General features: G+C 45.4%; 1 protein-coding gene across 1 annotated transcript; it reads left to right on the top strand.

Moving 5' to 3' along the window:
• The first annotated feature begins 4,784 nt into the window (after window positions 1–4,784).
• On the top strand, window positions 4,785–7,817 carry LOC121399945. Its single transcript, XM_041581953.1, has 2 exons — window positions 4,785–5,542; window positions 6,958–7,817. The coding sequence occupies exons 1-2, from the start codon at window positions 5,038–5,040 to the stop codon at window positions 7,101–7,103; spliced, it is 651 nt and encodes a 216-aa protein (XP_041437887.1). The 5' UTR covers window positions 4,785–5,037; the 3' UTR covers window positions 7,104–7,817.
• The last annotated feature ends 3,777 nt before the right edge of the window (window positions 7,818–11,594 follow it).

The following is an 11,594-nucleotide window of genomic DNA, read 5'->3' on the forward strand; positions in this document are numbered from 1 at the left end:
TTGCAGCATTTGCCATTTGTGTGTCCGTTCCTGTAGCGGAAGCTGCTAGACTGTGATTAGGCTGCTAAAGGTACTATGTGTAGCAGATTTACTGGGGTCACATTTACAAAGTTAATATGTGTACTTATGCTCACTTTTCATATATTTTAGGTGTCTGGAGAAAGATCTTCCAGGAAAAAGCGAAAATCCAGATATAATATTTGTTCAGGATGTGATCAGCCATTGCCTGAAGATTATTCTCAGTCAAATCGTGAATCATGTATTTCAAGTGGCCAGTAAATAACGAGGAACAGTTTGTTAGCTGGTTCAAGAAACTGTTGTCAAAATATGTTGATGAAGTCAGATCAAATATAAATACACGTATGTCACCTGCTGACATTCTAGAGATTTGTAATCTAGTTTAGAATCTTGATTCAGTTGCTGATAGTGATGCTTCCTCATTAGTACAACACAAATCTAAGGAACGGTTTTATTTATTTTAGGTGGAAAACACACCCAAATTGATAAAAAGATTCTAATTGATGTTTCCTATAGATGCTAAGGAGGCACCCTGGGAGGAGCCACTTCAGGTGGATGTTTTGATCGCAAGACTCTAAAAGAACAACAATTCCTGTGGAAGAGTCACCATTTAAAGATCCTTGGATAGGAAAGCTTTTATGGCAGGGAGGAAACCTCCAGCAGAGTTAAAAGCATATTCAAGGATAGTGTCCACTTCTTGGGCAGAAAGATCACAAGTGCATATTTGAGATATCTGCAGAGCAGCCTCTTGGAGTAATGTACATACTTTTGCAAAGTTCTACAAGCTTGACATAGCAGCCTTTTCAAGAAGCAGCCTTTTAGCAGTACAGTTTGGGTATCGGCCTTGGCAGAGAAATAATGATCCCTCCCTGTGTTTAGCTTGCTAAATCCCAATTGTGATGTACTGCCTGTAGGACGTAAAGAAAATCAAAAATTTAGTCTTACTTGAAATTTTCCTTTTCTTTAGTCCGAAAGGCAGCACAATAATCCCTCCCGATAAATTTAAAGTAGTGGTGTGTTTTTATTTAAGAAGCTAGAAAATGAACACTGATGCCTGGGGGGAGGAGGTGACTCTTATAGGGGTTAATTAAGCTTGTTTATTATTCTGTCCTATCAGGGGAAATGGAATCTATTACCCAATTGTGATGTGCTGCCTTTCGGACTAAAGAAAAGGAAAATTTCAAGTAAGACTAAATTTTTGATATTTGTTAGTGTTCATGTAGATAAAACAGTCACACCCAGGTAAATGAAAGCATGTAGAATATCTCTCTGTGTATGTTGTTTTGTAGTGTAACTCATCTCAGGAGTATGTGTTTTTTAAGGAAATGAATTGTTTGTGCAACAAACTACCCTATTTACAGAATGTATTTTAACTAAACTATATTAATGTAGTGAAAGAACTGGTACAAATTAGAGTGAAGCCTGAATTTTGCATTTCTGGATTTTATGATTTCCCACAAATGACTGGGCTGTTTCATGTTCCTACACCGGCAAATTAATCCATATTGCACACCCTAGACAGGTGGCAGAAACAAGTAAATCGGTGTGATACATTTAACATTTCCATTTAACGTAATACCTTCATACAGTACCATGCCATTGTCATTATAGAGAAACTTTAATGTAGTTTTTATTATACATTTTAAGGCTAGTAATATTAGCTACCTAAAGCCAACACACAGGGACCAAATGCCAGAAATCAATAATAGAGTAGAAAGAGCTGTGACTATGTCTTGATGTCTCACTTGGCATTGCTGTATCAGGGATACAGCATTTATTCTTTGGCATAAATGCTGCTGAACTAAGGGCAGGACTCCACGGATGATTCCGGTGCAATCCAACGCGCTACACAAAAATGCAGGCGTCACGTCGGATGCGACGGATATAGGGTAAGTAATTCTATTGTCAAATCGTTGATGCAGTGCGACACGACTGTCGGATGCAGACGCTGCATCTGCATCCGACAGTCGTGCCGCGTCGCATCAACAATGCGACACAATCCGATAACAGCATTGCTTATCTTATTTCCGTTGCATCCGACGTGGCGCCTGCGTTTTTGCGCAGCACATCAGATCACGCGGGCAGGGCCGGCCTTAGGCCTATTGGACCAATTGGGCCCAATAGGGCCCCACACCTCTGGGGGCCCCGCACCACAGGGCAGCACAGATAATATTTTCCTCAGCACATGATGCTGCCTGGCCTGCCCCCAACTTTGAGAGTCCAGCCTATCCCCAAATCCATAGGTCCAGCCCACCCCCAACTCTGATAAGCCAGCCTATCCCCCAACTCCATAGGTCTAGCCTGCCCCCAACTCTCATAGGCCCAGCTTTCCTCCAACCTTGATAGGCCCTGCCTGCCCCCAATCCAACCAAGCCTGCTCCCAAGCTGAATCGGCCCAGCCTGCCCCAAACTTATTGGCCCAGTCCACTCTCCTATTTCCTCCCTCTTTCTCTTACCCTGTGTGCCCCTATTTCATCCCTCTCACTCTCTTACCTTGTCTGCCCCTTTCCTTTCTATTTTGTGCCTGTATGCCCTTATTTTCCTAAATACTTGCTGTGTCAGTAGCCAGCAACACTTTGTCTAGGGGCCCCGCCAACATGGTCCCAATTGGGCCATGCATCCTTGATTGAATGATTTATGAAGAGGTAACTCTACACAATTTTTTTTTTCACAGTGAAAAAAATTAACTTCTACACACCTTTCCAATACACATTATCCCAGTGGTTTTACAGTTATTTGTAAATGTAATTGCTTTTGAAAGCAGTATATGTCTGGTTGTGATTCGTAAACAATGTTGCATAATTCAGATAGATGGAGGAAAACTGATTTCTGCTATTTCAAGACTGCTTTGAAATGACAACTATATTTAAAAACAACGGAACATAATTGCTTAGCATCCAGTGTCGGACTGGCACGGTGGGAAACCAGGAAAAAATCCGCTGGGCCCCGACCCTCATGGGCCCCCGCAGAGCCAGACCCCTCTTCTGATATCGGAATGCCAAAAAAAAAGGTCTGCATGCACGCCGCTGTTCGTGCATGTGCACCGTGTACGATCGCCACCTCACAGTAGGGGGGCCGGAGGTGGCCCTGGACAGGGGTCCCGGTGGGCCCCGGGCCCCCCAGTCCGACCCTGTTAGCATCACATTTTTTTCATTATGCGTTTATGTATATGAATATAGGGATATATAATCACAAACATTTTATTTCATTCACAAAACCCAACTGATTTAAAAAGCCCCATGTCTTCCCAATGTGCCAGTACCAACTATGGGGTATATTTATCAAAAAGTGAAGTTAGAGATCGCCACAGTCCTCTAGAGTGAAATTCTGCCACTCTCCATTCATTTTGAAAGGCATATTTATCAAAGGATGAACTTTCACTTTCACCCATTGATAAATATTCAATTATATGGGATTTTATAAAAATCCCATATAATTGAATGGAGACTAGAGGACTGTGGCAATCTCTAACTTCACTTTTTGAAAAACATACCTGAGTATAGTTTTATTGAGATTTCTAAATTGTGTAGATTAAAAACTCCCAGCAGAACAGTAGCTTTATTCAAAGATTTTTCTTAAAAGTCAGTGAAAGTACACATTCTGACAAATCCAAAATAGGTAAATATGTCTACCCTACAAACTATCAAACTTCTGTGCTAAAGTTTATATAACATTTTATATACATTCTGAAAATCATCTCAAAGCTTTCAGATTACAGCACGTTATTAGGCTCCAATAATAAAATACCAAAAATATGAATGCCAGACTCCAGCAAACGGTTTGTTGCCAGTATGCAGGGGCATAACTACAGAAGAAGCAGACCCTGTGGCTGCAGGGGGGCCCAGGAGGTATAGGGGCCCCATGAGGCCCTAATTCATATATATATAAGTTCAATTAATATTGGTAAAACAGGTCAATCTCTACACATTTTGGGGGCTTGAAAAATAATTTGCTGTGGGGCCCATTAATATCTAGTTATGTCACTGCCAGTATGCATAGGATTCCAAAATAGGTGCCATGTAGAGACCCCAGAATGAAAATAGTACATACAAATTGTCATGACAACTACTGCAAAATCAACACACATCCCACTGAATCCAAAAATTGCTAAAGATCACTACAAATGTTGTAAACCCACCTAAATAAAATACCACACATAATGCACTGAGCAATTATGCTCTTCACACTGCCAATAAAGCATTTTTACAGCAAGAAAAATACTTAAAGCAATACTGACACGTTGATATAAAAACCATAGGAACGTGTCAGTATAAAGTAAATGCTGCACAAGGAATCGTTTCCCTCAAAGCCCCCCCTGCAAAGCTAACTGAAGTGCATGTTTGTGTGCACAATCTGTATGTTGTGTGCATGTATGTGCTTGAGTATCTGTTATGAGTATGTGAAACTCCCAAAATTATATAGGTGTAAATGTGAAGTGTGTATTTGTCAAGCGCATGCAACACCTCTTGTGGAAGGTCTGTCATTGGAGGAACGAGGCCCACCTAGGGTCGAGGTGAGTTTAGGCTGGCCCCCCTCCCCCGCTAGATGTGTATTGTGAGTATCGGCCCTGTCAGCCGGAAGGGGGTAGGGGGATCCTTAGCCTAGGAGGAACGAGGCCCACCTAGGGTCGAGGTGAGTTTAGGCTGGCCCCCCTCCCCCGCTAGATGTGTATTGTGAGTATCGGCCCTGTCAGCCCCCACTCCCTCTCACAGGGAGTTACAACAAGGAGTTAGTTTTACTGGCCTAAGGAGGAGCAGGAGGCCAGTAAAACATAACCTGTTAAAACCCCGCCATACAAACCCCATCTCCGCCCAAACAGGGAACCCCCCTCCCAGTAGCCAGAGGGGGGTCCCTCCAAGAAGCACGGGCCGGGAACCAGGAAAACGCGGGGGGAAAAGCCAGGCCCGCCCCAACAACCCCAGCAGTCCAGCCCCTACAGCTCCCCCGATCCATAGGAATGCCCATAGAGGGGGAGGGAGCTGGGAACAGGAGCAGGGCTCGGACGAAGGAGAATGGGGGATGGAGGCAGAATCCACCCCAAACCAATCTAGGGCCAGGCACCCAGGACCTTTCCCAAGGGGGGGAGGGAACTCCAGGCCCAGGGGAACAGGTGGTCACTCGTATTTTCAAACCTCAAGACACTGGAGCCAGCCACAGTGGTCTGGGGAGTATGACCAATGGGAAGATGATGACTCTTGCTATTTTATCGAGGAATACAATTACGAGGATGATTGTGAGTTTTTTCCTGCAAGCAGCCACGGGCATCGGCAAAGGAGGCCAGTAAAGGGAATGTGGCAGGAAGACATTGGTTACGGAAATAACCGGGTGCCAAGTTTTTATTTTAGAAACCGAGAGGAGGAGGAGAGTTGGATCCAATGGAGAAAGGAGAGAGAGCAGAAGGGAAAGGAGGAAGCAGGACCTTCAAGACGGCAGGAAGGAAGGGAGAGGGCTTCATCCAGTACAGAAGGGCAGTCTTCACAGAACGGCGACAGGACCAAGGTGCCTACACGGAAGACTACTATGGGTGAGTTGAATATTTCTTCTGATTCAGAATCTGATTTTGAGGGGTCAGATAGTGAGACTGAGGGAGGAAAGATATTATCATTAATGAAAAAATTCTTTAGAGGAAAAGGGAAAGAAAAAGGTTTAGGAAAAACAAAGGAAAGTAGTCAGTCAATGGTTCTAGTTGGAGCAGCAGATACTTACGCATGCGCGTTGACAGAAACAGCAGATCACTTGCCGAGGAAAACTAGGAAAAATATTGAGGCTGGTAAATTTGTGGATATCTATGAGTTGACTAGGGAAGCTGTTCAGGCAAAGGAGGACGGGGTGAAAACCGAAGAGAAAGGAAAAAGGGGAAAAACAATTTTCGATTGGTTGAAGGGATTCTTGGTTTTTGCAAGCGTGTACTTAGAGAAAAAACCAGAACAATGTTTGAATATTATAAAGTACATAGACACAATAGTCGATACATATTTGTTTTATAAAGGCTCTTCATGGTCGGATTACGACAGGGCTTTTAGGAAGAAGATATTGAGTAGCAAGGTCCTGTCTTTTGGACAAAAGGATATAGATTTGTGGACGAGATTGGTTTCAAAAGATAATGGTTCAGCTGGCAATGGCAATAAAGGGTCATATGCTTTTAAGCCCAGAAACATCTGTTTTGCGTACAACGAGAAAAGGTGTACTAGGGGCTATGCGTGCAGGTTTAAGCATTCTTGTTTGGCTTGCGGATCTTCTCATGCGGTATCTGAATGTAATAAAAAGAAAGAAGGTCTGATAAACAGGCAGCCTTTTCGAACAGCTTACCAGAAGAGCGGAAACGCCAATACAGACAGCCAGGCTAAGTAAAGAGTTGGCAAGTTACCCAGACAAGGAAGCCGCAAAATTTTTAACAAAAGGTTTTTTGGAAGGTTTTAGGATCCCAGTTTTACACCCTCCCCCACCCAGCAAAGTTTTTAAAAATTTGAAATCGGCTAGTCGACATACCGAAGTTTTGAAGCACAAAATCGAAAAAGAAATAAAAGCAGGGAGAATGGCAGGACCATTTGAGGACTTGCCTATTGAGGTGGCCGCAAGCATGGCATGACAAAGGTCTGACAAAGAATTTGACATTGTTGGGAGTTATTCCCAATCTTGGTAGCATTGGAGCTTTGGGCAGAAGATTTGAAGGATAGGGCAATTAAGTTCTTTTCTGATAACATGGGAGTGGTCCACGCAGTGAATAACCTGTCATCAGACTCAACCCCAGTAATAAGACTACTAAGACATCTGGTTCTGATTTGTATGAGGTTTAATATATCGTTCAGAGCCCAACATGTACCAGGGGTAGAAAACACTATAGCAGATGCCTTGTCTAGAGAAAAGTGGGATATTTTCTTTAAGTGCGCTCCATATGCGGAAAAATCAGCTTACGCATGCCCTGAAAATTTATGGCAGCTCGTGACCCCCTCTTAGAAGAATTGTGTGAAAGGGCAGTATCCGAAAAGACTCTTTCAGCTACAAAAGGGCCTGGAAGAGATGGCAGATATTCTGCAGAAGCGGTAAGAGCAATCAAGGCACTAAGGATTTGGTGTCATTTTTAATGGTCCTGTACAGAGAAGGAAAGTCAAGAGCAGGAGCCAGCAACGCATTAGCCGCAATTTCTCATTTTTCCATAGTAAAGGGTAGAGCAGATATCACACATGATCCATTAGTTAGGAAAATAATGAAGGGATGGGCAAGAGTTGAAGGCCCCAGGGTCGATAAGCGAGAACCCATAATTGAATGCAGACTAAAAATGATTCTGAACTCTCTTGAGGAGGTGTGTTCAGACCAATTTGAATGTATTTTGTTTAGAGCAGCCTTCGCTCTGGCTTTCGGAGGAGCATTTAGGATAAGCGAATTGGTCCCCCCATCCAAGAAGGTAACAGATAAAGGTTTAATGTATAGCCAGGTTTTGTTACAGGACAGGAAGTTGTTAGTTTACATCAGTAGATCAAAAACAGATCAGTTGGGTAAGGGCAGATGGTTCGGTATAGAAAAAACTTCGAGAATAACATGCCCGGTCAAGGCCTTGCAGGATTACATAGGGATGCGCCCAGCAGGGGGGCACCTTTTGTTAATTCACAGGGACTTATCCCCCATGTCAGCATTTCAATTTAGGCAAGTGCTCAAAAAGGCAGTCATTGCGAATGGATGGGATCCTAAAAAATTTGGATCACATTCATTCAGGATCGGGGCAGCAACAGAAGCAGCAATGAGGGGAGAAACAGAGGATAGGATAAAAGGGATTGGGAGGTGGAAATCAAAAGCATACAGAAAATACATACGCCCCATAAATGTAACACAGTAGTAATCCTACAATTTTTAACCTACCCCCCCCCCCTTTTTTCGTTGGTTTGTTGCTGCAGGGGGAAAAGCTACCTGCAACATTTTGATCATAGGCCACTCCTTTATTTTTTGGGCAAGACAGCAGGCAAGCAGTTGGGGTTACCGGAGGAACACATGAAGATTACATGGCAGGGGTGGAGAGGCATGAAGTGGGAACAAATGAGAGGCCGGTTGTATAGTTCAATACAGAAGTTCAAGTTCATAAACCTGGTGATAGTACATGCTGGGGGAAATGACCTTACGTCAATCAAAACCCCTGCGTTGATAGAAAGCATGAGAAAGGACTTGGAGGATTTAATGTCCAGCAACAAGATAGGGGGAGTGGCTTGGTCAGACATCATACAGAGAGGAGAATGGCGAGGAGCAGTTTCCCCCCAGGGCATTGAAAGAGCCAGGAAAAAAGTAAACCGGGCCATGCACAAGATCATGTGTTCCTCAGGTAACGGGGTAATTAGACATGACAATATAAGGTACCGACAAACACAGCTTTTTAGAAAGGATAAAGTACATTTGACAAAGGAAGGTTTGGATTTGTTCTGGGCAAACTTCAGGAATTATATAGAAGAATGGTGGAGGTCGCAGGAGGTCTAGGTGGGCCATGGAAAAGGATAGGTGGCACCCTTCCCTTCTTTTCCATTGGGTGGCATCAGTGCGGCTCCAGGAAGATGGATGGTTTTTTCAGTGAAGTGCAGGCCTACCCTCGGAAAGTCGCGAGTGTGGAGCAGACTTTGACTGCACGGTCTTGTCTGTGTCATGCGAGAGGCTGGGTTAGCGCCATTATTGCACATGATAGGGAGCAGGGGGATGGGCTACTGGTTGGTCAACAGAGGGCGCTCTGCCCCATGATCCCTGCTCTCTAAATAACTGTTTGGTACGGTGTGGGCACCAGGCCCACGTTCTTGGCGATTATAGGAGCCGCAGCTGGTGGTCAGGGTGTACCTAGTCCTTGGCACATATATATATAACTTTGTTAATAAAATATGTGACCTCCACAGATTTTGCCACCTTAAGAAGTCTCCGTGTCGTTATTCAGGTTTTTATTCAGGTTGGTGGTAAGCACAACGGAAGGGGGTAGGGGGATCCTTAGCCTAGGAGGAACGAGGCCCACCTAGGGTCGAGGTGAGTTTAGGCTGGCCCCCCTCCCCCGCTAGATGTGTATTGTGAGTATCGGCCCTGTCAGCCCCCACTCCCTCTCACAGGGAGTTACAACAATAGGGCCCCCCTTTTCGGCGGGAAAAAAGGGGGCGGGCTGAAGGGCGGAGCCAGGGGGCAGGTAAGCCAGGAAGGGGCTTTTAAGGAGGAGCAGGAGGCCAGTAAAACATAACCTGTTTTTTTCTTTCTCTCACCCTCCCATCCCAGGTAAAGAGCAAGAAGATACGAAAAGACGGTGCTCCAGGGTTTCTAGCAACCGATCGCCCTTATGGGGTCAGGAAGGAATTTTTCATCAGGCTGCTAATTGGCCAAAAAAGCACCTGAGTTTTTTTGCCTTCCTCTGGGGCACCATTATCTGTGTAGGTCAATAGGTACCACCCTGACACTGCTGCGTTTTCAGTTACAAGGCATCAGTGCGGCTCCAGGAAGATGGATGGTTTTTTCAGTGAAGTGCAGGCCTACCCTCGGAAAGTCGCGAGTGTGGAGCAGACTTTGACTGCACGGTCTTGTCTGTGTCATGCGAGAGGCTGGGTTAGCGCCATTATTGCACATGATAGGGAGCAGGGGGATGGGCTACTGGTTGGTCAACAGAGGGCGCTCTGCCCCATGATCCCTGCTCTCTAAAATAACTGTTTGGTACGGTGTGGGCACCAGGCCCACGTTCTTGGCGATTATAGGAGCCGCAGCTGGTGGTCAGGGTGTACCTAGTCCTTGGCACATATATATATATATATAACTTTGTTAATAAAATATGTGACCTCCACAGATTTTGCCACCTTAAGAAGTCTCCGTGTCGTTATTCAGGTTTTTATTCAGGTTGGTGGTAAGCACAACGGAAGGGGGTAGGGGGATCCTTAGCCTAATGCAGAGGATTGCTGATTGGCGATTCATGAGGGAAAAGGAAGTAGAGGCAGCAAGCAGGCATGTTGTTTCCATGTGTATGCTGCCGACTGAGGTACCTTGCTTCTGCATATGCAGCAACGTAACTAGAGGGGGGTGGGCGCGGGACGCACAGCCGGGCCCCCCGCCCCCTCTGTACGCCCAGAACCGGCGGAATTAGTGGTGCGCGAGCTGCCGGGGGGCCCTGAGGGGGTGCGGGCCCTGGCCCAATCACACCCCCTGCTCCCCCGGTAGTTACGCCACTGGGTGTGGGAACAAAGGAGCCACTTTAGAAGCAGCTTACATAGGAAGAAAGAACCCATAAAATGCACCAACTTTGCCCAGGTGCACTCTGCATCCAGTTAATGTTAAATGCTTCTTACTGATTGGTTCCTATAGAGCAGGGGGTTCCCAACCTTTCTAACCCATGAGCCACACTCAAATGTAAAAATAGTGGGGGAGCAACACAAGCACGAAAAAGTTTCTGGAAGTGCCAAATAAAGGCAGTGACAGGCTATTTGGTAGTCCCTATGTGGACTGGCAGCCTACAGGAGGCACTGTTTGGCAGTACCCCTGTTTTTTTTATGCAACCAAAACTTGCCTTCAAGTCTGAAATTCAAAAATAAGCACCTGCCTTGAGGTCACTGAGAGCAACATATGAGGGGTTGGTTGGGATCACTGCTTTAGGGGATTTCACCAGCAGCAAACATTGCAACTTTTATTACGTTTCCTCATAAATAAAGGCAGTGACAGGCTATTTGGTAGTCCCTATGTGGACTGGCAGCCTACAGGAGGCACTGTTTGGCAGTACCCCTGTTTTTTTTTATGCAACAAAAACTTGCCTTCAAGTCTGAAATTCAAAAATAAGCACCTGCCTTGAGGTCACTGAGAGCAACATATGAGGGGTTGGTTGGGATCACTGCTTTAGGGGATTTCACCAGCAGCAAACATTGCAACTTTTATTACGTTTCCTCATAAATAAAGGCAGTGACAGGCTATTTGGTAGTCCCTATGTGGACTGGCAGCCTACAGGAGGCACTGTTTGGCAGTACCCCTGTTTTTTTATGCAACCAAAACTTGCCTTCAAATCTGAAATTCAAAAATAAGCACCTGCCTTGAGGTCACTGAGAGCAACATATGAGGGGTTGGTTGGGATCACTGCTTTAGGGGATTTCACCAGCAGCAAACATTGCAACTTTTATTACGTTTCCTCATAAAACTAAATTAAACATATTTTGCAATTGTACTACCTTTCCGTTCCACAAATGATTGCTCCCTAGGTAGTGGACTGCTATTTACTCCTTTAAAGGGGAAGGAAACCTCGTCGGCGCTAACCCCCCTCCCCCCCTCCCGTGTATTGCCCCCCCTCCCTCCTCCCCCCTGGCCTACCCCTCCCGCTGGGCAAATGCCCCTAACTTGTTACTTACCCTTCTGCGCAGGTCCAGTCCAGGGAGTTCACAGCCGACATCTTCTTCCACGCGATCTTCTTCCTCCTTTGACCGGCGTTTTGGCGCATGCGCAGTAGGAGCATCTCGCCGGTACGGATCTACTGCACATGCGCCAAAAGTCACGCACATGTGCAGTAGATCGTACCGGCGAAATGATCCTACTGCGCATGCGCCGGTCAAAGGAGGAAGAAGATCGCTTGGAAGAAGATGTCGGCTGTGAACTCC

This window comes from Xenopus laevis, chromosome 2L, assembly GCF_017654675.1.
Source record: "Xenopus laevis strain J_2021 chromosome 2L, Xenopus_laevis_v10.1, whole genome shotgun sequence".
Classification (NCBI taxonomy): domain Eukaryota; kingdom Metazoa; phylum Chordata; class Amphibia; order Anura; family Pipidae; genus Xenopus; species Xenopus laevis.

Coding starts and splice junctions, on each gene's coding strand:
- LOC121399945 (XM_041581953.1), top strand. CDS start 5,038: ATGGAGGCAGAATCCACCCCAAACCAATCTAGGGCCAGGCACCCAGGA. Junction 5,543..6,957: donor TACACGGAAGACTACTATGG/GTGAGTTGAATA, acceptor AATTTATGGCAG/CTCGTGACCCCCTCTTAGAA.